The sequence below is a fragment of the Nicotiana sylvestris genome, chromosome 5, assembly GCF_000393655.2.
Source record: "Nicotiana sylvestris chromosome 5, ASM39365v2, whole genome shotgun sequence".
Classification (NCBI taxonomy): domain Eukaryota; kingdom Viridiplantae; phylum Streptophyta; class Magnoliopsida; order Solanales; family Solanaceae; genus Nicotiana; species Nicotiana sylvestris.
This window is the reverse complement of record NC_091061.1, coordinates 55,383,213-55,410,340: the sequence shown is the minus strand read 5'-3', so window position 1 is coordinate 55,410,340 and position 27,128 is coordinate 55,383,213. Positions and strand designations below refer to the sequence as shown.

General features: G+C 38.4%; 1 protein-coding gene across 1 annotated transcript; it reads right to left on the bottom strand.

Moving 5' to 3' along the window:
* Positions 1 to 16,499: 16,499 nt before the first annotated feature.
* LOC104227837 (probable protein S-acyltransferase 19) lies at positions 16,500 to 25,743 on the bottom strand. Its single transcript, XM_009780189.2, has 9 exons — positions 25,030 to 25,743; positions 23,660 to 23,773; positions 22,650 to 23,060; positions 21,054 to 21,122; positions 20,876 to 20,947; positions 20,672 to 20,800; positions 20,484 to 20,564; positions 20,008 to 20,208; positions 16,500 to 17,947 (listed from the first exon to the last, which is right to left on the bottom strand). The coding sequence occupies exons 1-9, from the start codon at positions 25,072 to 25,074 to the stop codon at positions 16,907 to 16,909; spliced, it is 2,163 nt and encodes a 720-aa protein (XP_009778491.1). The 5' UTR covers positions 25,075 to 25,743; the 3' UTR covers positions 16,500 to 16,906.
* Positions 25,744 to 27,128: the final 1,385 nt, after the last annotated feature.

The window sequence follows — 27,128 nt, the reverse complement described above, 5'->3', positions numbered from 1 at the left end:
TCAGAGTCTGTGAGTCATGTTAGGTTTGTATTTTCTTTCTGTTTTGAGTCTGTATTTCTTTAGAGTATGATAGCTTAATTTCGGAGTCTGTTTGTCGTCTTTGCGTCAGAGTCTGTTAGTCTTTTGAAATTTGTTGATATTGAGTCTTTGTAATCGAAGCAGTTTTTATAAAAGCTAAAAAACCCAAAAATGTTTTATTTACTTGCACGCTTATCTGACAGAACTATGCACGGTCTAATTCATGCAGGGACGTGATACGTAGGCAATCTCTATAGGATTCGACCACCACTAAAAAAGGAAAAAGGGGAAAATGAAAAATAAATAAAGGAGGATAGAATAAAGGAAGCTTAAAAGAAGGGGCACAATTATGAGAGGCCGGAATGATGCACGCAACCGAAGCAAATGCATGATAGAAATGGTTAATTGCCTAGGTGCATTGCATCCCAACGTGTAATTACATATGTGTTAAACTCTAAAAACTAACAAGTTTGTTGTTTTCCAGAGAATTCAAGCAGTTAGTTTATTTAGAAGATACTGGCACATTATCATTACCAAACCAGATCGAAGGGACCAATACCGGAAATCATGTTTATCCCGGATGTCGATACTAGTGTTGAGGTAGAGGAGTTGGACGTCAATAAAATGAAAGAGGAGATGCTCAAGCTTAAGCAACAGATGGCCGAAATGTACCGGGATTGGTCCAAAAGGCAATCACCACCATCTTACCCAGCAAACCCAGCTTTTACCCCGCCATTTGCTCAGTCTCAGGATCATCCTGCCACCGATCCAGGTTTTCCCATTTATCAACACTACCATGGCACAACATCGCATACGCCACAAGCTCCACCACCAAAATCAATTTCATACCCTCCTCCGCCAATCACCCCTGTCTTTGTGGCATCTCCACCAGCTGCACTCCATAAATCCCCGAGTGAACCTGTGTTCCAAGCGCAGGACAACCAGTATTATCCCGTGGAGCTTACCTTCAAAGCGCCTAAAGCCTATCCACATGATCCACATTCTGACCTACCGGGGAAAGCAGAAAAACCGGCCAGAAATCCTGAACAGGAAGAGATGTTCAGAAAAATGAAAAGCATAGAACAATCCTTCAGGATATGAGAGGGTTAGGAGGTCAGGTGAGTGTAGCTTACAAAGACCTGTGTTTGTTCCCAAATGTACAACTACCGGCAGGGTTCAAAATGCCCAAATTCGACTTGTACAACGGACACGATGATCTGGTGGCTCATCTGAGAGGTTTTTGTAGCAAGATGAGGGGAGCAGGTGGAAGAGATGAATTACTGATGGCGTATTTCAGCCAAAGTTTAAGTGGATCGGCATTAGAATGGTACACCAGACAAGATCATAGCAGGTGGTACACATGGGACGATTTGGCCCAAGCATTCACTTGTCACTTTCAATATAATCTTGAGATCATTCCGGACCGACTGTCCCTGACCAAACTGGAAAAGAAGCACAGTGAAAGCTTAAGAAAATATGGTTTCCGGTGGAGGGACCAAGCAGCAAGGGTATATCCCCCAATAAAAGAGAGCGAGATGGTTGATTACTTTTTGCAGGCTTTGGAGACGACCTACTTTGGTCATCTGGTGTCCGCAATTGGAAAATCTTTTAACGAGGTCGTAAAAATGGGAGGCATGGTCGAGGAGGGGCTTAAGTCCAACAAGAACATGAGTTATTCAGCGATCAAGGCAACCACCCAGGCCATTCAAAGCGGCACTGGGGGTGTGCTTGGGAAAAAGAAGAAAGAAGATGTCACGACTGTTGAGTCTGGAGCCTGGTTCGGATCTAGAGGCCCGTCACCCTACTATAGCCAATCACGACCCTACAACCAAAATTACCCCCACACTTCATATAACCCTCCACAGCACTACTGCCCACCCCCAGATCCCCATTTTTCCGTCCATCATGCACAAGCCTATACCCAAACCCCGGCACACGCACAATGGCGTGCGCCGGCTCCACAAAATGCATACCCAGCTCCACAAAATACATATCCACCCCCAAGGGCCTACAGAAATCCCCCCCCCTCGAGAAAGGTTTCCGACTAAACCAAGCCCTCAAGAATGAGAGGTCACAGAAGCAAAAGACTTTCACTCCACTGGGGGAATCATATACCAGTCTTTTCCACAGATTGAGGCAGTTGGGCATGTTGAATCCAATTGAGCCTAAAATGCCAAATCCTCCCCCTAGAAATCTTGACCACTCGGTGAGTTGTGAGTACTGTTCAGGGGTCCCTGGGCATGATACAGAGATGTGCTGGAAACTAAAAATAGTTGTGCAAGAGCTTATTGATACTCATCGGATCGAGGTTCAAGCCCCAGAAGCACCAAATATCAATCAGAATCCACTGCCAACTCACCATGAGACACACATGATTGAGTTGATACCCAAAGAGGGGGAGCCCAAGAAACCCCCACAGACGGTAATGATGATCTGTTCCAGTAAAACCAACTCAAAGGAAAAAGTACCAGTGGGAAATTAGTGGTCCAGTTGAGAGGGGTAGATTATAAGCTAGCTGTGGTAGCCGAGAGTGGGTCGTCAAGCATTGTTGCAGTGAAACCAGAGAAAGCTAAAGTGGTAGTGCCAGGGGTTGCAAGTAAACCTGTTGTGGTCGTGAAGAGTGCTCGCACAGAGCCTGTTATTCTAAAACCAGTAACTCAGCTTCCAGTAATCAACAGCAAGGTTATTCCTTGGAATTATGAACGGGTGACGGTGATTTACAAGGGGAAAGAAGTCAAAGAAGAAGTTTGTGAAGCACAAGGTTTGACTCGCTCAGGAAGGTGTTTTACTCCCTAGGAGTTAAGAAGAGCTAAAGATAATTCAACGCCGGTAAAAAAAGTTGTAACTAAAGAAGATGCAGAGGAATTTTTGAGGAAAATGAAAGTGCATGACTATTCTGTTGTAGAGCAGTTGAGGAAAATGCCCGCTCAGATCTTATTACTCTCGTTGCTAATCCATTCAGATGAGAACCGCCAATCCCTGATGAAAATCTTGAATGAGGCCCATGTTCCCGACAAGATCTTGGTAAACCATCTAGAAAAGATAGACAACAAGATTTTTGAAGTAAACAGAGTCACTTTTTCCGATGATGAATTACCGGTAGAGGGTACTGAGCATAACAAAGCCCTTTACATGACAGTCAAATGCGAGGATGTCGTGGTTACCCGGGTATTGGTTGACAATCGCTCAAGTGCAAATATTTGTCCTCTCTCCACTCTAATCAAGTTGAAAGTAGAAGATGAGATGATCCATAAGAACAATATCTGTATGCGGGGATTTGACGGCGGAGGCAAAGACTCAGTCGGGGACATAATATTGGAACTGACCATAGGTCTAGTAGAATTCACAATGGAATTCCAAGTGCTGGATATAGCTGTTTCCTACAATTTGCTATTAGGGCGACCGTGGATTCACGCCGCTAAAGCAGTACCATCAACACTCCATCAGATGGTCAAGTTTGAATGGGACAGATAGGAAATAGTGATGCACGGCGAAGATAATTTGTGCGCTCACAACAACACCATTGTGCCATTCGTTGAAGTGGAAGATGACAAGGGACCATGGGTCTACCAAGTTTCTGATGCAATGTCAATCGAGAAGGTTCCAGAAGGGAAGTGTGTCCCGAATCCGAAGATAAATGCCGCATCAGTCATGGTAGTGTATGAAATGTTGAAGAATGGTTTTGTACCAGGAAAGGGTTTGGGATCACCATTGCAAGGCATCATACAGCCCGTGTCTCTTCCTGAAAACTTGGGAACATTTGGTCTGGGATTCAAGCCCACAACCGCAGACATAAAAAGAGCCAGGAAATTGAAACAGAGGACATGGGTCCTTCCAAAGCCTGTCCCACGTCTTTCCAGATCATTTGTCAAGTCCGGTACAAGGAGTTGCCCAGTAACAACAATTCCCAGTTCTGTGATTAATCCTGACAAGGAGTTGATTGAAGGATTTGAGAAGTTGTTCGATAGTGTGAACATGGTGGAGATTGGAGAAGGTTCTAGCAATGCAGAAGTGCAATTTGTGGGGCCAAAAACAAAGCTTAATAATTGGAAGGCTACTCCTCTCCCTACTCGAAAGGAGTCTTGGTAGTTCGCTTTGATTTTCCTTTAAGTTTGTATGAATTATTCCAGGGTTGTAATCCATATTTCATTTTTTTTAGTCTGTTTGAGTGTGCAAACCTTGTTATCTTTTATCATTCAATGAAATACAATTTCCCTTTCTTCATCATTCCTGATGGTTTTCCTTTTTGTTTTCTTTTCTTTTCTATACAGTTCTTTTTACGCTGGTTCTAATAACATGTCATGCATGAGGAATCCTCAACCCAGTCTTAAAAATCAATCTGATTCTGAAATGTTAGTTCAAAGAGTAGATTGTGATTACGAATCAGAATATGATGATAAGAATGAAGCCTTTGAAGAGATTAGTAAGGAGTTAATTCACTTCGAAGAAAAACCCAAACCCAATTTGAATGACACAGAAGCCGTCAATTTAGGGGACACAAACAATGTCTGAAAGACTAAAATAAGTGTCCACCTCGAGCCAGAAATCCGGGAAGAGTTAATCAAAGCACTCATCGAGTACAAAGATGTTTTTGCATGGTCATATGACGACATGTCGGGTTTGAGCACTAATTTAGTGGTCCACAAATTGCCTACTGATCCATCATTCCCTCCCGTCAAACAAAAGTTGAGGAAGTTCAAAACTGATATGAGCGTGAAGATTAAAGAAGAAATTACCAAACAGTTGGATGCAAAGGTTATCCGGGTCACCCGATATCCTGTTTGGTTGGCTAATGTCGTGTCTGTGCCGAAGAAGGATGGCAAGATCAAAGTATGCGTCGATTACCGCAATCTCAACAAAGCAAGTCCGAAGGATAACTTCCCTTTACCAAATATCCACATTCTGATTGACAATTTTGCCAAGCACGAGATTGGATCTTTTGTGGATTGCTATGCCAGGTATCATCAGATTTTAATGGACGAAGAAGATGCGGAAAAGACAGCCTTCATCACGCCATGGGGAACTTATTGCTACCGAGTAATGCCATTTGGGTTAAAGAATGTTGGGGCAACTTATATGAGAGTGATGACTACTGTGTTTCATGATATGATACACAAGGAGATTGAGGTATATGTAGATGATGTGATCATAAAATCAAAATATCAGGCCGACCACGTCGAGTATTTGAGGAAATTCTTCTAGAGTCTTCGCAGATACAACCTCAAGCTTAACCCCGCCAAGTGTGCATTTGGTGTTCCATCTGGAAAACTGTTAGGATTCATAGTCAGTCGGCGAGGCATCGAGTTGGACCCATTAAAGATCAAAGCCATACAAGAATTGCCCCCTCCGAGGAACAAGACTGAAGTGATGAGTATGTTAGGAAGGCTGAACTACATCAGCAGGTTTATTGCTCAGCTCACGACAACTTGTGAGCCTATTTTCAAGTTGTTGAAGAAGGACACTGCGATCAAGTGGACTGATGAGTGTCAAGAAGTGTTTGACAAGATAAAAGGTTACTTGACAAACCCACCTGTGCTGGTTCCGCCAGAACCAGGGAGACCTCTGATTCTTTACTTGACTGTCCTGGAAAATTCATTTGGCTGTGTACTGGGGCAGCATGACTCCACCGGCAGAAAAGAACAGGCCATCTACTATCTTAGAAAGAAGTTCACAGCTTATGAGGTCAAGTACACTCACTTGGAAAAAACATGTTGCGCCCTAACTTGGGTGGCACAGAAGTTGAAACATTATTTTCCATCCTGCACTACTTACCTCATTTCACGCTTGGATCTATTGAAGTATATCTTTCAAAAGCCTATGCCGACAGGAAGACTTGCAAAATGGCAGATTTTGCTCACAGAGTTTGACATAATCTATGTGACTCGGACTGCGATGAAAGTCCAAGCATTGGCCGATCATTTGGCCGAGAACCCGGTCGATGAAGAGTATGAGCCACTGAGGACTTATTTTCCTGATGAAGAGGTGATGCACATTGATGAACTAGAACAGGCCGAAAAAACAGGTTGGAAACTTTTCTTTGATGGGGCTGCTAACATGAAAGGAGTGGGAAAAAGGAGTCGTGCTTATTTCTGAAACAGGATATCACTATCCTGTTACAGCTCAACTTCGTTTTTATTGTACCAACAATATGTCTGAATACGAAGCATGCATTTTGGGTTTAAGGCTGGCTGCAGACATGGATGTCCAGGAAGTCTTGGTCTTGGGAGACTCGGACCTTCTGGTACATCAAATTCAAGGAGAATGGGAAACACAAGATCTGAAGCTCATACCATACTGACAATGCTTGCATGATCTTTGTCAATGGTTTAGATCAGTGGAGTTCAGGCATATTCCAAGGGTCCATAATAAGGTCACCGATGCTTTGGCTACCCTAGCGTCAATGTTGCACCATCCGGACAAAGCCTATGTCGATCCTTTGCATATTCAAGTATGAGATCAGCATGCTTACTGCAACATGATTGAAGAAGAATTTGATGGCGAACCATGGTTCCATAATATCAAGGAATACATCAGAATAGGGATATACCCAGTGCAAGCCACGGGGGATCAAAAGAGAACAATTCAACGGTTGGCAAGCGGATTTTTCTTGAGTGGAGGAGTTTTGTATAAAAGAACACCAGACCTGGGATTGTTAAGATGCATAGATGCTAGACAAGCTACGTTTTTCATGTCCGAAGTACATTCAGGAGTCTGCCGACCACATATGAGCGGATATGTGTTGGCAAAGAAAATTCTCCGAGCAGGTTATTATTGGCTCACCATGGAGCGAGATTGTATTAGTTTTGTGAGCAAATGTCATCAGTGCCAGATACACGAAGATTTGATTCATTCTCCGCCATCATAATTACACACAATATCAGCGCCATGGCCCTTCGTCGCTTGGGGCATGGATATCATTGGACCAATTGAGCCAGCAGGATCCAACAGGCATAGGTTCATTCTGGTAGCCATTGATTATTTCACTAAATGGGTTGAGGCCAAAACTTTCAAGTCTGTGACCAAGAAAGTAGTGGTCAATTTTGTTCACTCACATATCATCTGTCGATTTGGAATCCCGAAGGTGATCATCACAGATAACGGTGCTAATCTTAACAGCAATTTGATGAAAGGGGTATGTCAACAGTTTAAGATTACACACCGCCATTCTACCCCATATCGTCCCAAGGCGAATGGAGCAGTTGAGACAGCCAACAAAAACATAAAGAAAATACTTCAGAAAATGGTGGAATGTTCTAGGCAATGGCATGAAAACTTACCATTTGCGTTGTTGGGTTATCACACTATTGTCCGTACTTCGGTAGGTGCAACTCCTTATTTGTTGGTATATGGAACTGAAGCAGTAATACCGGCGGAAGTTGAAATCTCATCCCTTCGGATTGTCGCTGAGGCTGAGATTGATGACGATGAGTGGGCCAAAACCCGTTTGGAGTAGTTGAACTTGATTGATGAAAAGAGATTGGCAGTTGTGTGCCATGGCCAGTTATATCAAAAGAGAATGGCAAGAGCATACAACAAAAAGGTGCGTCCCCGGAAATTTGAAGTGGGTCAGCAAGTGCTGAAACGCATCCTTCCACATCAGGTTGAAGCAAAAGGCAAGTTCGCCCCGAATTAGCAAGGGCCATTCATTGTAACCAACGTATTGTCCAATGGTGCTTTATGTTTAACAGATATCGAAGGAAAATGCATAGACATGGATATCAATTCTGATGCAGTAAAAAGATATTATGTATGATTTCTTTGGTATAATTGTTGATTGTTTGTATTTGGCATTATTTCGAAGATTGAAATAACGAAGGTAATTTGTTATACTATCTAAACACTTTACCCTTTGTTCCCCTTTTTTAGCCTTATTTATTTCTTTCATACCCCTCTTTTGGAATCAATAACGAAAAAGCGAGAAAAAGAAAGAAAAGAAAAAGAGAAAAGAAAAGAAGTGAAAAATATAACAACAAGGAAAATTCAGGTGTGAACTATGTTTGACCTGATCCCTGTTAAGGGTACATAGGCAGCCCTACGGCTCGGTCATAGTAAAATAAAAGTCAAAAGATTCCCAAGCAAGAAACTGGGGCAGAGGTTGTTTTGTAATAAAAAATGTGATTCCAAAAGTTGTAATCTTAAACCCATGTCAAATTATTTTGAGCCTTTGATACCCTTTCTTTCTAATCCCATCCAAAAGCCCACATTACAGTCCAAAGAAAGACCTTCTGATCAGTTTTCGAGAGATGGCGAGTCGAGCAAACAGAGGTGATTCGTATTAGGGTAATACTCCGGTCCAAGCAGGGAAACTAATGAAAATGAGAGAGTCTTATCGATGAAAACGTTCACAGACACCATAAGGCGACAGAAGTTGAGAGAAATAAAATGAGAGAGTCTTATCGGTGAAAACCTTCACAGGCACCATAAGGCGACGGGAGTTGAGAGAAATGAGAGAGTCTTATTAGTGAAAACCCCTCGAAGGGCACTATAAGGCGACAAGGAATTAAAAGGAGCAAGATAAGCTTGATGGAAAGGATCCGTCGAGACGTCAAGCAGAATAAAGATGTTGTTTCAGCAAAAGAAGATGGGTTGCGGGACCTTTTGAATGTAAGGAAGGGATATCAGAAAGGTTGATTGGTGTAAATAGACTGGGTTTATTAGTCCAAAAATGCACGACATGACCATTGGGATCGGTTATACCATTCAGATAAGTTATTTTCTCTTCAAACAATTTCTCAGAAAGATTTTTCTTGTTCTGTCTTTCAAAGTCATCATTTTCCATTTCTTTTTGGTCAGTAGTAGTTTCAAAGTTCAGAAGTCGGAATGAAGGCAACACTAGTCAGAAGAAGGCAGTTCAAGCTTCGAAGGAAAAATAATTCGAAGCTCACAAGAAGAAAATAAGCAGTTCAAATTCGATAATCAAGAGAAGACTACGAGTCAAGATAGAAAGAAAGAAACGTCAGAGGAAACACCAGTCAGCAAGACATCAAAGCAACAAGAGACACAAGAGCAAGACTGAAGATCTAGATAAGATTTTGTAATTCATAGACTATAGTTTAGTCTAGCTTCTTGTTTTCTTTTAGCATGGTAATAAGGAGGTCAGTAAGTAGCGGCAGCAGCAGCAACAACAGTAACAGTAAAACCACAGCTCCCTGGCAGTTCCAGCTACCAAAACTTCTCGAACTACATTGACCCGATTCCCTTTTAGCCAGGGATATGTAGGAAAACCTTCGAAGCAGAGGTTCGGTCAAATCTTTCAAGAAAATGCTTCACACGGAGTGTTCAAACAGGCAAAAATCGCTCGTATCCGCTCACTTTATCTTTGCACGAAAACTCTTCATATTTTCGGACAAAGAGGGGCAGCTGTGAGCACGTGATTTTTGCTTCACAGGAACTACTCCAAAAGAAATCAAAAAATAAAATAGTTTTTCTTTGTACGCAATTTGGAGAATTTTCGTGGCATTTTGTTAATTATTCGTGTTGTCTATGTATGTTCATCTTTGTTTTAATTAAAGAAAAATACAAAAATAGGTTGCATTGATATTTAGGATTTAATTCTGTAATTAGGAGTAGTTAAGTGTGTTCTACAAAAATGAAAAATTCACAAAAAATAATGTACTTCGCGTTTTAATATTTAATGTCAAAATCGTGTGATTTTCTTTTATTCAATTTTGTGTGATATTTGTTTTTAAGAGTTAATTAGCATTTTAAGTTAATTTTGGTTTTACAATTTAAATTAGGATTTTTAGGTTTTTAATTTTGAAGATTAGTTTAAAAAGAAAAGAAAACAAAAATGAAAATAGAAGAGAAATCGGACTGGGCCATATTAATTTTGACCAAATCCAGCCCAAATTTTGTGTCTAACCCGGTCCAACTGATCAGCCCACTCAGACATCCCAAACGACGTCGTTTATGTCACTTTCAATCAGTGTCGTTGGTTTAAATCAATCCAACGACCGAGATCATCTCTCCCTTACCCATTCCCCAACCCGACTCGTTTACCGGAGATGGATCCGGTCTCAAGAATGCCTAAACGGTGTCGTTCCACTTAAATGATCAATCCAGGCCGTTGATCTCATCAGATCAAACAGCCAGGATTCGTTTCCCCCTCTAGTATATAAATCTGATCCCTTACCCAGCCTCTCCCCCAAGCCAAACCCCTCCCCTTCGTCTCCAAGAACCAGAGACCAAACGACCCCCTGAAACCCTAGCCGCCCTCATGCCCCTTCACCTGAAACCCGGTGGCAACAACGCCGTCGGCCACCCAAATAACACCCTTGAACCTTCTAGCCACCCTCTCCACGAATCCATGTTCTGTTTACTTCGAATCTCAACGGAACTCTTTGAATCTTCAATCGAAGATCGTCCAAAAAACCTCACCTTCTCCGATTGACCCCAAACTTACACCACTAAGCCACCTGACCTCCCTTGTTCCCAAATCACCCCTACTTTTGTTCGAATCCCATTAGAACTAGTCGAATCTTAAATCGACTAACAAACCCTAAAAAGACCAAGACTGGAACCTGTCCAAAATTAGGAGAGTTTTGAGGTTGTTAATCGACCTTAGTCGAGTGTTCTCAGTCGAGAACACTCGATTAAGGTCCATTTTTGGCCTCAGAAGTTCAAGTCGGGATTACGAAGGTCAATGAGAACGAAGTTCATTTGGTTTCTGATTTTGAGGTATTTCTCCTCTTTTCCTTTTTCTTTTTTGATTATTGTTTGTTGTTTGCCTAATTACGTTTCATTGCTATGTTTGTCAATTACTTCTTCCCCCCTCTTTCGGACCTTTTTCTGGTCCAAATTTTCATCATTATATTAATTGGATTTTATAGTTAATTGGATTTAGTTGAAATCGCTCGAACCCCTGTCTGTTTGGTTTCACTCTAGATTAGTTTCTTCTTTACATTGTTGAGTATTTCGAGTTAGGCAAGTTCAATGAGTGATTGTATAAAACTGTGATCGTTTGATATTACTGTTGGTTCAAATTGTCTTATTATGTTATGTTTGATTTCTTCCTCTCCGTTGCCAATCAGTTTGTTGCATATGAATTCGTGATATTACAATGTTTCATTCAATTTTGTCTAGGTTTGGTTTAGAATTGTGAATGTAGTCAGTTATTCCCATATACATGTGCATCTTAGCAGTTTAATATCAGTTTGCTATTTGATCTAATCTGCATAGTTTGAGTTGCTGTTTGATTTTGATTAAGGAAATTGGTTATAGCTGATGAGGTACAGGGGATTGGACTAGGACAGTAAATCACAGTAATTTCAGGGGTAGTTTGGGATTCAAAATTTGGAGAAATGGTTTGGTTTAAGTGTTCTGTCCAGTAAGTACTAATGTAACATTAAACTAGTGCATTTGTTTAGTGCTAATGGGGAACAAAACATAATGGTATGGGGAGGCTTAAAAGGGATTGATTAAAATATGTTGCTCATACCTGCTTGAACATTAAATAAGGAAAAGACAAGGGATAATGGAAAAAAAACATACTCTAGTGGAGTTCTAAAGAAGATCATGGACAGAATTAGTTTCTTAATTCTGCCTGAGTGCTCTTGAGAGCTGGCAAGGTCAGTGTTTGGGTATAAGTGGAGGGACTTAGGACAGAATTAAGGGGGATTGAAAAAAGCAATCTGAAAAGAGAGAGTAAACGATAGAGGAAGAGAAACAGACAAGAAATTCTAAAAAAAATATTATTGTTCCATTGAGGAAGTTTTCTGATTCTAGTTCATCTAGGATTAAAATAGCTTAAGTTTTCTTGGTATTGTTCAGTAACTGAAGCTTGAAAGGTCCAAGAATATGATTTCAAGTTGAATCTGGTTTGTTCGACTGAGTTGATTGGTTATTTGCTTAGGTTTATTGATTGCTGGGTTGATTCTTGGATTCTCTGGTGTCATTTGTTTTCTGAAAATTCTCCTATTGTCATTGTTGAACCCTGTTGGATTGGTCAACCTGCTGATGTTACTGTTATCTGTTGTAGCTAACCTCCTTTCCTTCTTACTCGTATTTCAACTTCCAGGTACACAGCTGTAACTTTGGCATTTGTAAGCTGAAAACATGAAGTTTGAATATACGTGAAGAGTTGAAATTCTGCTTTGGTTTCTATATGACTTGTGTATTTAAATTCTTCAGTCACTGATGATAGGTAGATCCCTGTTAGTATGTAGTAAGTGGACTGAAATGGAGTTGTATGAGAGATTATTTTTAATATAGTTCATACTGATACATGTTAGCATCTGGTAACTGATTCCTGTAGTTAAAAATGAGCTTGTTGGACTGTTAAATTAATCTGGACTGTGATTGTTAGATTACTGGATCGTTGGATTATGTTCGACTAGTTCTGAATATCAGTTTTTTTATGCCAATTGCTAATTCAGGAAAGTACTACATCAATTGAAAGGAAAAGGAAAGTGTAAAATGTAAATAGTATTGGAATTTGGATAAAGCATTGACTGTAGGCATTAGCTATAGTTAGTTTAGTGTGTTTGTTCAGTTTAAACACTTAAAGTTAGAAAATAACTGGAGTTAGCATTCTATTTTGGAACCTGTGATATTGTGCTTGCATTAATGGCCGTTGTTCAAATTGGTAATAGCAGTCATGTAAATGTCGAACTAGATGTTAGTATGGCAGTGGCATAAGATGTTGGTTGATCCGTTAGTTAAAAACAGAGTTGGAGTGTCAATTGCATGTTTTGGAAATACAAAATCATTTTGCGAGTTGCTTACGTGCTTTCAGTGCATTATTAATTCGTTTTAATTATAATAGGTAATGAATTAGTGAATTGGTATTAAACTAGTGGCTTAGAAACTTCATTCAGGATCGTTTAAGTTAATATGAGCAGTCTGGGCTATACCGTTGCCTAATTGTATGGATCATTCAAATTTGGTAACAAGCCCACCTCCCTTTAGGCCACTAATATGCTTGCTATCCCGATGCCTTGATCAAAGGCCCCAAAATTGGGCATTTTTTTAAACACGCAGGTGTTTAAATATAGTAGTTCATAAATTAACTAAGTTTTTTTTTATTATTTAGAGACAATAAAACTAAATAGAAAATCATAGTTTACTTTAGGTTTTCCTTTAATAATAAAACGAGATGAGCCTCGCCAAATAAAAAATACAAAGATCACGGGGCCCTCGTTAAATGTATATATTAAAATACTTAGATTTCGGGACGGGCCGTTTAGCGAATTTCATGGTTTTCCCCAAAATAATAACGTGCTAGCCACTTTAGGCGCGCTTTTAATAATTTACTTTCTTAAACTCGGGTGCACATTTATGTGACCCAAATCCAAATCTCAACGGAGTCGAAATGTGTCAATAACCACGGGTGCGTTGATGTAACGTGGTTCGAGATGTGTTTTCACGACGTTGCAATTCTCGTTAAAAATAATAATAATAAAAGCAGTAAAAGTAAAATTTGCACACAGGTTCAACATGTATAAAAATCAGATAAATAAGCCGAATATGACAGTTGAGCGACCGTGCTAGAACCACGGAACTCGGGAATGCCTAACACCTTCTCCCGGGTTAACAAAATTTCTTATCCGGATTTTTGGTTCGCGGACTGTAATACAGAGTCATTCTTTTCCTCGATTCGGGATTAAACCGGTGACTTAGGACACCATAAATCTCTCAAGTGGCGACTCTGAATTAAATAAACCAATCCTGTTTCGATTGTCCTTTAAATAGAAAAACTCTTTTATGCCCTGCGGGCGCAGGTAAAAAGGAGGTGTGACAACAGTAAAGCAATAAGAACACTGTGAAGTATCATTGAAACTAATTAAATAACACAAAGGACAACCAATTAAGTAAGTCGTTCTACACAAGTTTCACAACAAAATCACTCAGTGATACTTCATCTCATAGTCACAAGTCACGGGTCTTAACCCACCATCATATACTCACGACACCTCATGCCCACATCTCGAATCACAACCGCACGGATAACTCACGTGCCAATATCTCAATTTGCATCATGATCACATGCTCACATACACAATCCGTCCGGCGTGGTCACAGGCTTACAATCACAATCCGCTCGACATGGTCACAAGCTCAATAGCAACATGAAACGGATAGTACAAGAATACACGGGCATGATCAATAAATGTCAAGTTTCATACTCTTGAGCTAGTATAAGTGGCATGCTACGGTGTATGCTTGTACGAGTGTACTACTACAACCCAAGTCAACAAGTAATATCAAAGACATCGAGTAGCTCATTGAAGCAACAAAACAAGTCACGCAAGGTGTATGACATACACAAGGAAAAGCACACCATCACACGAAAATCACCAACATAATATCCACAAGACATCACACATTATCCCTGAGATTGCTACCCTTATCTCTTCGATAGTCACTTGTATCACTCTGCCCCAACAATATCGTTAGCCACCCTTATCTCTCTGATAGCCACCTGTAGCACTCTGTATAATAGCCATCCTTATCACTCCGCCCGGACAATAACATTTTCCACCCTTAGCCACCCGTACGCTCTGTATAATAGCCACCCTTATCATTCCGCCCGGACAATAACACCAGCCACCCTTATAACTCCGCCCGGACAACAACACAATAGCCACCCTTATCACTCCGTACATTCAACAGTAGTGAGATGTCACCCTTATGGCCCACATAACAATAACAGTGAAATGCCACCTTATTATTCTGCATAACAACAATCAAACCAACAACTCACAAATGCTAACATCACAACAACACGACGTATCAACTCGTAACGCAAGTGCTTATAGGCCACAACCTTTCCAAAGATCCAACAATATCAATATTTTCACAACAAATAGCTCACGGCTCAAACACAATGTGTATAAAATCTCAATAATAACAAAATGAACAGGAAAGTAACTCACAAGGAACAACAACCCCTTTAGACACAACTTCAATTTAAAATAGATTAATGACTTCCGATAACCTCAATTCCAATTAATTGTTTAAGGATAATCTCGATAGTGAAAGTATTTTCATGAAATGGCAAACTTCGGATTCTAGTGTATGAATTAGGCTAACAATAAAAGAGATGGCACGAACTAGTACTACGTCTAAATGCATGAGAATAATCCGGCAATAAAGGGATATCATATAACAATAATTTCAACTAAGAGTAACTCAATAATAAAAGAAATCACATAATGGTAAGAGTGGTAACGACTTCAAATAAAGTATATAAGAGCAAACTCGACAAGTAAAGGATGTCACATATAACAACTTCAAATAAAGCATGCGATAATAAACATGACGAATAAAAGATATAACAGGTGCTAACAAATTCCAAATAAATACATGAAAGAAGCCTAAGAGTCTAAACCGGTCAATTTTCACATATAAGCTCGAGTACGTACTCGTCATCTCGTGTACATGGTTTTCACATAACACAATAACACAAATGACTCAAATCCTAAGGGGTAGTATCTCCCACACAAAGTTAGGCAAGACACTTACTTCAAAGAAGCTAAACAGGTACTCTAAAATGACCTTCTCGTGTGAAACAACCTCCGGACGGCTCAAATCTAGCCAAAATAACTTAATATCATAAATAAAAACCATAGGAAACAACCTCGGATAATAAAGTTTCGATCTTTAATGAAAACTAAAAAGTCAACCCAAATAGTCAACCCTGGGCCCGAACCCGACAAAATTCACAAAATCCAAATACCTATTCCGATATGAGTCCAAAATCACCACACGAAACTATTGGAATCATCAAAACACCACTCCGGAGTCGTCTACACAAAAGTCAAACTCCGGTCAACTCTTTTCACTTAAGCTTCTAAAACAAGAATTGTTCTTCCAACTCAATCCCAAATCATCCAAAAACCGAACTCAACCACACAAGCAAGTCATAATACATTATACGAAGCTGCTTGAGACCTTAAGCCACCTAACATGACGCTAATTCTCAAACCGGCCGAGCGGGTCATTACATTTCTTAGGTTCATCTTTCACACTAAAGTTATTAAACGAGTGCTTACAGATAAGAGCTTGAAATATTTTCAAGTCAATGCGAAATGTGTCTGATTGGTACACTTTGAGTCTACTATAAGTGTTCAATCAGAACAAGTTCTAGTTAAAGTGTCTAAATAAAATATCATGGCAACTTTAATCGTCTCCATATGTATTCAGCCTAAAATCTTTAACAGTCCATATCTAATTTGTTGTTGATATATATATAGTCCAAATGAAATATCATGGCAACTTTAGGCGTCTCTATATGTATTCAGCCTAAAATCTTTAACCGTCCATATATCTGATTTGTTGTTGATATATATATATATATATATCAAACGAAGATTAATAGATATTCCGTATTGGTATTTATAATCAAAGTCGTATTATCAATTGGATTGGGTTTTCAATGGTCTAGAAAAAGTAATACGGTATTCAGTAAATATGGCATAAAATAAGAAACAAATTATACCGTGCAGGTAATATTATGGCATAAAATAAGAAACAAATTGCACTGTGCAGGTAATATAAATATGGCATAAAATAAGAACCAAATTGCACCGTGCAGGTAATATAGTCTGATTTCGGTCAAAAGAAAAAAGGTAATGAAGTCTGAGAATTCTCATTGCAAAATTGCTACAAGAAGCTAACTCTACCATTCAAGTTCAGCTCTACACACAAAAGGTTCAGAGAGGGAACTAGGAGTGCATCTCCTCAACACTACATTCATTTTTCTGCCGTGTTAAGTTAGACAATCCGTCGAGAAGAAACCACCGGAACCTCGGAATGTACAGTTGCTGCAACAGACTGCAAGGTTCCTGGAATGCCAAAACCAGCTATAGCTCGAGGGGTTTCTTCTGTTCAACCCTTGCTATGCAAGGGCAAACGCAAAGTGAACATTCATCGCTAAGTCCCCGAAGTTTTACTTATTTGACTCGACATCACCAGGAAGGAACACGGGAAGTTGATGGGAGGCAGCATCCCTTTTGAACCTGGATTCGCGAGGCAAATTAAATGGCAGCCTCTCTTGGCCATCTCTAGAACCAGAGCCCCTCTCATTTCTCAGTCCGTCCTTAATGGGACCGCGCAAAAGTGGACCACCAAAGAATATTGACTCTCCAGTATATGTTAGCTTTTCTGACTGCTCGACTGGAGGCTTTGCGGGAGGCTGTGAAGGTTCTCGAGGGGGAGGGGCTGCCCTCTTGTCATTACAAGCAGATACAGCATTAGGATTTGATGATCCTCCTTGCATGGACGGCCTTGTACGAGCATCTGAAGCTGATACCGGAACAGACACATACCTTCCAGCTTCTTGGTCCCAAACAACAGATGTTCGTTTAACATCTCTGAGCAGAGAAGCTGCAGGGGCAGGAGCTGAAAGCAATAACGGATCGGTGGTACTATTCCTCTGCATGATCTTCTCATCAAATTCTGAAGAATGTAAGACTTGGTGGTTATGATTAGGGAGTGCAGCCCGAGAAGTTCGGGCCCTCTCCGGGACAATGGCAGCGTTGAGATGGCCTAAGCTGTGAGCTTGTGGGAGAGGGCTTAGTGTGACTGATTCATGCACATGGCTCGGACTGCTAAAGCTACTGACACTGTGAGTTCCAGTTTCATACTCGTCCCGGCTACCTTGACTAGGAGCAAGTGAATTCCTCAATTCATTTCTTACGTCCCTATTTCCTCCGGTATCAGCACTGATACTGCTTCTGACACTCATGTTCTCACTGGAGCTCAATTCAGGATCAAAACGACGGTTATCTATAGGGCGTAGAACAGATGAGGATGCTCTAGCTTTTGCTGCAGCTCTCATGGCTTCACTGGAATCCAATTTTGCAAGTTTCCATGCACTGATCTTAACAGGCCGCTTAGGTCCCTTGTTTCCCTTTTCAACAAAACCAGCTGCATCTGGATCAACTGTTGATGGGACCATTCCAGGCTCTAACTGAGGTGCAACTTCTTCCTGCTCATCAATTCAAAGACAAGTCAGAACATCAGAGTCCCACATTGGGTAAATACAGAACATCAAGCTTTGTATTTACCCGATGTGGGACATCGATACTACATTACATCAAATATAACTATTTATGCTAAGTCATCGAGAGTAATTTGTTAAATGTATGGCACACAGAAAGTCCCAAAGTAACAGTGGATAGGATTTTCGTATCAAAAAATCTATTACCCATCTAAATGGATAGTGAAATGGCAATCAAAGCACCTAATGCACACGTGTCTAAAGTGATGATGCACCCACCCAGCAGAGTAATATGAACTCTGGAAGAATAAAAATGCCTAATTTTGAAATTCTAGAAAGTTTGGAGTTTGCAGAAACCAAAAAAGTACTACTTAATTTCTAGGTATATAATAATGATAAATGGGAGTTAGAGGCGGCGGCAACGAAGGTTGTGAGGCAACAAAGAGACAAACAACTTTTTCTGTATCTTGTAGTATCATACCAAAAAGAGAGAGCTACAGAAAGATTTTGGATAAATCATCCATAAGGTCAGTGTTATGTGATTTCGTTTGATTGGAATTCCCAAATTAACACCTTTCTTTTTCATAAGCCTCATTCTTTATCAGAACCATTCAGGTCCAGGCAGGTTAATTCATTAACTAAACGGAAAGGGGTCAAATATGCCCCTATACTATTGAAAAAGGTCTAATATTGCCCTCCGTTATAGTATCAGTCCAAATATATCCCTAACGTCATATTATCGGTCCAAATATATCCCTAACATCATAAAAGTGATACAAACCTGCCATTCCTCCGTTAACTGCCTCCCTATGACAACATTTCATTACCACCTCACCATTATACTCCCATTTTCATCCCTTTCCCACAACCTTTCTTTCTCGTTCATTTGAAGAAAAATCACAGATCATAGATATACAAACAAACTATATCAAAAGAAATGCTAACAACTAAAGATAATATGAAACAATGTGAACCGAGAAAATTCTAATTTTGCTATTCAAAATTCATGCTTATACGAACAAAAATACATTTTGTTTTATATAAAAAACTAAGCAAAGATACTGGCAAACTAGTTTAAGGTTTCAAAATTGACCATGGTGAGAAAGAAAAACAACCTAGACACGAGAGTTAATTTTTTTTGTTTCTTTCTCTTCAACCACATTTCTGGAAGGCTACCATTTTCTCTCTTTACGTTTTATGTTAAAATAAAAGTACTACTAAATTTTTCCTAAATAGATCTTACAAATTCAGCGGCAACTCAAGGAAATGTAAAATAAAACACAAAATTGTAAGGTCAAGTGAAAGGTACGTACAATTTCAGGATCGGCCGGAGAAGCAACAAGTATTTTGAAAAGCAAGAGGAAGTAGAGCAGTGAAGTCTTCAAAATAATGATAGAACTTCAAAGTAATTGAATTTGGTAGTTGCAAATAGGGTGAAATGGTGAGATAGCAATAAAATGTGTTCATAGGGGAGGCAGTTAACGGAGGAAGGGTAGGTTTGTACCGCTTTCATCATGTCAGGGATATATTTGGACCAATAGTATGACGTTAGGGATATATTTGGACTGATAGTATAACGGAAGATAATATTAAACCTTTTTCAATAGTATAAGGGCATATTTGACCCTTTTCCGTTAATTAAAACCTATATTGCTTGGACTCTCAAAAAAATGATGCAGCACCCGTATCAGATCCTCAAAAAAGCATTACTTCTGTAAGATCCAACGCGCACCACGCAGCGTTTTTTAAAAGTTCGGGCAACATAGATTAAAACTATTCAAGGAGAAACTTAGCCTCTATGGATTATTTTTATGAAAAGAAATATAAATTTTAATTAAAATTATGTGTTTTTTATCTTAAAGGACATAATTGTCACTCTTCGGGCCCTACGTTCACTATTTCTAAGAGATGCTCCATGTAGACAACAGGAGTAGAGGTTTCAAAGAAGCAAACAAAAGAAGGATAAAGGCATCCTATTTGCCAACCAACGGAGACTTGAACTTTCAGTACTTAAAACTTTTTCAGTTGATAGTTGATACTAATAATACCTGATAATCAACAAACACCCTAGGAGGGGTGCACCATGCTCCTTTGTATTGCAGGCCCAAAGAACTTCCACCGCTGAAGCCAGTTGTAGCTGACCCTGATGGAGAGTATACAATGTTCGGCATTTCTTCATCTACAGATGCTCCCGCCGGTGCCTCACTCATGGCCCTCATAGCTACGACGTACTCGTACGTTGTAATGCCCTGACCGCAAGGTAATTTTGACAAAAGAATCAGAATAAGTTTTCACTGCAGATCTTCGAAACTCAATAATCCTCCTTTATATATGCTCCAGTAGTTATTTATAAGACCTTATCCATACTCGATGGAGGTGGATAATTAATTTAAAAAAAATAAAAATATGCTCCAGTTGTGGTTAAGGATATAGGCATTTTAAGGCAAAATCTCAAATCTTGACATTGTCCCAAAAACTTTATTTTCCAATTCAAACTACAAAGAGGAAATCATCAACAATCTACCTTTCTTATCAGTATCATGTGGAAAAAGAAAAGCTCGCCTAAAGGAACACAAGCAAGTAATGAAACTGCTGTACATACAGCCTGCATAAAAAAGTCAATATGCATCACAAATTATGAACAGGCATTCTTTTCTCATTAACCAGTCAGAATAGTGAGCTCAGTGCAAGTATATCTCATGTAAAAGTTACCACAACAGTTGCAAATGGAGCCAGGGAAAAACCATTCCCTAGTCTATCAACTATTTCAGCCTCCATATTCTTTTTGTGTACAAAGCATCGTACCATAACAGCAATTCCAACTCCAGCTTCAGTAACAAGCTGCAAAAAAGTGTGAGAGTGATTCACTGATGAAAACACAATCATTCTGTTGTAACTGATTTGCCTCAAACATACCCAGACCAAGCTGGTGGCCATCAGTGATATAAAGGTAACATAGTTTTTCCTCCCAACACAGTTGTTGAGCCACTGTCCATTCAATAAATATGGTTAGCTTCCTGGTAAAAATTATAAAAAAGTGGGTTCCGTAACAGAAATCAGAATAAGATGTACCATAGATGACTGAGATGTATACCCGACAATGGTGATCAAATCCATCCACACATTTATCACAGCTTCGACAATGTTTACTGAACTTGCGCACCTGCAGCACACCAAGCAGTCAGAGTTTATAGGGTGTTATGTCTACGTCGTCCACAAGCACATATGTAAAGTGGTCTACATACCCCACAATGGGAATCTGCACTGAGTCACATGCCTAAGCCACAAAACTAGGACAAACAGAACTAGCATTATCTCGGAGATTTCTTGGTTATTAAAAAAAATGAAAAACTAGGACAGAAACAGAAGGAGCATAAAATGGCCATGTGCTGTTGAGTTTTTCTGCATACACGTGGATGTACCTACCCCGTCCATATTTATAAACTATCAAATCTCTCAATTTGTGCAGCAGATCATGTTGTGAAATAGTCTATGAAGAGTTAAAAGTCAAGAGAATGTATGAAGCTATATGTTAAAATGTGTCCGGTTCAGAATAGGTAGGATGTAGAATATTATGTATTTACTTGTGAAAAATAATCACTAACCTCACCGTGCATACAATTATTTACACTAAGGTAGCCTAAGACTCCTATTAGAGGAGCTCCTCTAGTACATTCTCATTAAAGACAAGTTCTCCATTCTTCTTTATTTTCACAGTTCAATGCAAGAAAGACAATTCCCAGTCCATCTCCTGACTTGAAATCCCCATTCAACGTCATTGTCAATGATATGTTAAGTTGCACGCATAGATATAGTTTTCCCACATATTACATATGATATTAAGATATTGGCATAATAGCATTGTAGCAACATATTTCATCCATGACGTTAAGGTTGTTTTCAATCTTATGCTGTTATACATGTGAATTCTAAAATGTGCATCCAAGCCTTTATCGACTTATGTAAATGTTTTCTCTTGTGGCTTATGTAACACACTAAGAGCAACTTTCCATGCATTACTTTCTGCAACTAGGGTATCATGCAAGCTTCAAACTATGTCCATCTCAAATGATGAAAAGCACGTGATAAAGAGGGCGTTTGGCTAAGTTATAAGCTGGTCAAACTGGCTTATAAATACCTTTTGGCTTATTGGCTTATAAGCACCTTTTGTCTTATCTACGCGTTTGGTAAACAGTAAACACCCAAAGTGCTTATAAGCTAAAATCAGCCATAAGTCATAAGCTGGTCACCCCCAACTTATGGCTTTTCAGCTTATAAGCACTTTTAGTTTAACCAAAATTTTCACTAGTTTATCCTTAATAATATTTTCTAATTCACAAAATACTTTTCCCAAAATAAATTTCTTGAGTTTCTCTTCATTCCATATTCGTTGTTAATTCTTTTCTTTACAAAGAAATTTTTTAATTTATAATCTTTTGAAAAAAAACAAGGGTATTTTAGTCATTTTAACAAAAGAATAGCTTATCAGCACTTTTTAATCAAACACATGAAGTGCTTATTATCAGTTTCAACTCTTCTATCCAAACACGTAAATGCTTATTTTCAAAAATCAATTCCAACACTTAAAAAAACTTTTCAGCATTTCAAGCTTATCAGCTATTTACAATCAGCTAATCAAAACGGGCTCAAAATCATAAAAGATAAAAAAAAAAAAAATTAGATTATCTACCTCAGCATTGCACAATGTGCAAAACAGAGCATCTTCACCTGCCACTTCCTCCTCAGCAGCTCCATCTGTTTTGCGGCAATCCTCATGTACAAATAAAAAGCAAAAGACTCCTCCAATCCTACAACAAGAAGACTTTCTATTCAAAGAAACCACTTGCTTATCTAATCTCCCTGCTTCTAGTTGACCTTTTTTGATAGCGTTAGCAGTGCCAATGGAACTTCTTGAAGCTGACGACAGAGAAGAACGTGCATCATTACTATGTTCATCAAATTTCCCAGGCAGATCTCTTGCAGACAACCCATGATTTGAGTTGGTGTTATTCATTCGTCCAGAATCAAATTTATACATAATGCCTGGATCTGCAGGATTGATTGCAGTACTCCGAACATAAAGAATAAAAACAAGCAGTGCCTGCAATATGACATAAGGATCAAGTAATCTTAGGTAAATTTACAAAATAACACTCCCTCAGTTCCATGATTTTAACCAATATTTGACGAGACATGGAGATTAAGAAGCTATTTTGATTTATAATATGGTAGTAATAGAATGAATTTATTTTCAAAGTTGTTTTATCCATTTTTAAAGTTTGTTTCATTGTAGAAACATCATATCACGTTTCATTTGAATTTGACCAAATAGTCAAATATTTTGGGGATGTCCAAAAACAGAGAGCTTGTCACATAGATTAGGACAAATTAGCATGCGAAAATAATGAATGAAGATCCAGAGACACGTAATAGAATCAGAGCAGGTTCTCCATGGTCGTCCCAACAATGTCCAGCAACAGTAGGATGAGAATAATAGCATTTAGCCAAATGATGAATGAAGATCCAGATACACATAATTGAAGTTCAGAAAAATGACCAACTAGAAGATACTTTCCAAAAAGTTTTTCAAGACCAAATGACCAAGATTTTGTTTGTCTTTTTCTAAACTAACAGCTAAAGAAAGCAGATGCAAGAGATGCATATATAGCAGATACGTATAAAATTACTCGTATCACATACCACTGGTGAATAAACTGCGATTGAAGCATACTCCCAAATGCGTCCTCCGAGGAAAGGGGAGAAGAAAGCATAAAATGCGACTACTAACAAGCAAAATACAGTTATAGCAACAACCTGCAAAATCAAGAGTCCAACATTTAGGCCACATATTGCATAGGCACAACTAAAGTATTTTACACAACTAAGCCAAATTTGAAAGGCCATTGCCATTACATTCTGATAGCAAATCACTGACATTTACAATGTTTGCAAAAGAAAGAAAAACTGAGATCTGTAAACTAAAATTACCAAACAATGTCAGGATTATATGGTGAAGAACTAATTTTCCATTGTCACAAGTTTCCTGAATGTCAGAAACATGATGCATTTCTTTTTCTACATCAAGAATGTGAATTACCTAAAGATTATCCTTAACTAATATTGACCATTTCATTTTAATATTCCTAAATCCATTTCTTAATTCCAACTGCTGGGAATCAACCTATCCGAAAAAAGATCATCAGTGCCAAGAGGTCGCCAAAATTGATAAGCTATTCGGCCTTCTCTTCTTTACGAGGAAAACTTGCAAACTTTTGAAAAAGGAACCAAGTTTCATATTACAAATTCCTAGTTATTCTCAAGTTAAACTTCGATAGCATCTTAATCCAAACAAACTCATCTAGGATTTGCATTTATCCTTAATGATATAACTGTCCATTGCAAAGGTTGGCAACCTGAGATTTCAAAAGACATACCATATGCTAATTATTAACCATTGACAGTAAAGTTGCCTTAACCTACATTTGTTGTTTCTCCTTTCTTCATGAGCTTTATTTCACTAATGGATAAAAACAGAAAAACCACCTTAGAAGGGTAGACCATAAAGCAATTTCTAATCCTCACAGCTGTGCACAACATAATTGCTGAAAAAGTCTAAACAACTACAACTACTAACAACAACCACGCCTCTGTTCCAAACAAGTTTGGGTCGGCTATATGGATCCCCACTGCTTCATTTAAGCTCAACTCAGGTTATCATCTAAAACTGATTCCCAACTTGTACATATAACCTATATGGATCTTTTGCTTGTAGGTTTTTCTAGACAACTTACTTCCATGTAATTTTAGGTCAACCCGTCCCCTATTATCACCTTCACTCACCATAGTTTCATCGGTAGGCTGATGTCCTACCAAACCATCTCAAAGGACTCTCTCTCTCTCTAACCTCAATGGGTGCTACTTGCACCTTCTTAACAACTGAACTCCTCAAATTTCACAAGTCACATACCAGAAGTGTAAGTCAATACTATCAATGAGTAATCACTACTAATAGAGCAATCAGAAGGACAATAATTATCAAATGGGAAAGCAATTATCAACATAAATCAGACCTGAAAGGTGTGTGCTGGTAGCTGCCATCCATGTTTCCTCACCATTATCACACTTTCACTTCCACTCAACTCAAAGCAGTGAGATAATTTTTCTCCCCTTTTCTCCAAAAACACCAATTAACCCACTTTTTTTCCTCCAAATATAAGGCAAGGCGTACAAATTTTCAGTAGCAGTTCTTCATTAACCCTAACAATCTAGATTTACAAGTATAAAAAAGGTTCATTCACCAAAAAGGCAATAATACTTGAGGCAATACAAAAAATGGGAAAGAGGTTTGCACAACACCCAAAAACTATAACCCACTTTTTTCTCCTCCTCCAAATATGAGTCAATTTAGAAGGAAAAAAAGAAAAACATCGAAAAAATAGAAACTTTGCCACCTTTCTGGTTCAAACTTTCAGCAATTGTTCTTCACTTAGCTCTAACATTCAAAAATTACAAGAAAAACTGTTTTTAAAAACAAAAAAGGGGGGGGGGGGGGCAAGAATGTTAGGAAAATATTACACAAGAATTGAAAGGTTTGGTGAGAGACAAAAGGGACAAAACAAAGGGACAGAAGATGGGTAAAGAGTTGACTGTAAAGAGGGCTATGTTTTTGTTGTTCAATGGAAAAGAGTGGTTATGGAGTGGGGAAAGGGCCTCACACACACAGAGAGTAATAATAAGGGTTGAGAGGAAAAAGAGAGTGATTGAAGGGAAGGTGCCTTTCTTGGTGGAAAGATAGTGGGAATTGTACATTAATTTGGGGGCTGTTGTGAATGGGACCCACTGCCCTTAATTTTCTTTTTTGGTGTCTTCCTTTGAACCTTTTGTCACTACAACTGAATGAATGAAGTCACATATGAGCTGACCTAACATTCTTTATACTCTTTCATTTTAGTTAATTTTTAAAAAAAAAAATATTTTTCTATATTTAATAATAATCTAACTTCAAAAGATCCATTATAAACCTAAATAGGATGACTTATAATTACTCAAACATTTCTGGCTTATTTAAAAAGTCTTTCTATATTAAATTTCGTGCTCAGTCAAGCACCACAGAGTATATAATTTGATAGTAGTAAAACTTTTACAGTATGAGTATATTTTAATATGTTATAAAAGATTGCTTCCTATTTTTGTCACGTTATTAATTGATATTTGTGTAAAAATTAGTTATAATTACCTTTTAAGTGATCTGATATTGTAAATCTTTCTTTTGTTATGTCCGTGCATAGATTTTATAATATTCTTACAAAAACAATACTAGTAAATTTATGTTCATTGATTGTGTAACAATCAGAGTTTAAGTTTATTGATTGGGTATAGATTTGCATACAATCAGATTAAGTTAAATTACAATAACATGTAATTTGTCATAACAAATCTAATAAGATAATTTGAAATATATAGTAAGTAATACACTAATTTATTTGATTAAATTGCGGTGATAATGTAATACACTATATTTTCATTTTTACTCTGTCAGTGGATGGTCATATAATTCAGAATACGTCAATTTGGGGAGATGAGCACTAAACTGAATTCAAATAACAAAAGAGCATGGGAAAAGGTAAAACAAAAAGAAAAGAAGAGAAATTGAAGGAAAGAGAAGAAGAAAGCCAGGCTGTAGTCAATAATTTAGCCAATAGAAAAAATAATTAAATTATACATAGTGACACTAAAAAATATCTGCATACTATTAATAAATTTTATTGTGTGATAGTGGATACTTACCATTTTTATTAGATTATCAATTTATTTTTATCAAGAGTTTTACCTGTTATTTACTTACTACATAATAAGTAATTTAATTATGTAAATATTTTTTACATCATACATGTTGTAGGCATATAAATTTTATTAAAATTAAATTCATAAAATAATTTGGACTATATTTTAAATTCAAGATATATTGGTCCAAATAAATATATGGGCTAATATAATTGAATTAATTATATAAGTCCAATATATATGGATTAAATAAATAAGTCTTAATCCATTGGGCTAGCCCATTTAGTTGGGCTAAAGTGATGAGCCCACTTCAATAAGCCCAAGATGTCATCTTCCTAGAGGCCCAGTTTGGTTCAACGTGTCAAATGACGTGGCGCGCCAAGTC

Coding starts and splice junctions, on each gene's coding strand:
- LOC104227837 (XM_009780189.2), bottom strand. CDS start 25,074: ATGGTGAGGAAACATGGATGGCAGCTACCAGCACACACCTTTCAG. Junction 23,774..25,029: donor TACCAGCACACACCTTTCAG/GTCTGATTTATG, acceptor TTGATTTTGCAG/GTTGTTGCTATAACTGTATT. Junction 17,948..20,007: donor GGGTGTTTGTTGATTATCAG/GTATTATTAGTA, acceptor ATTGATGAGCAG/GAAGAAGTTGCACCTCAGTT.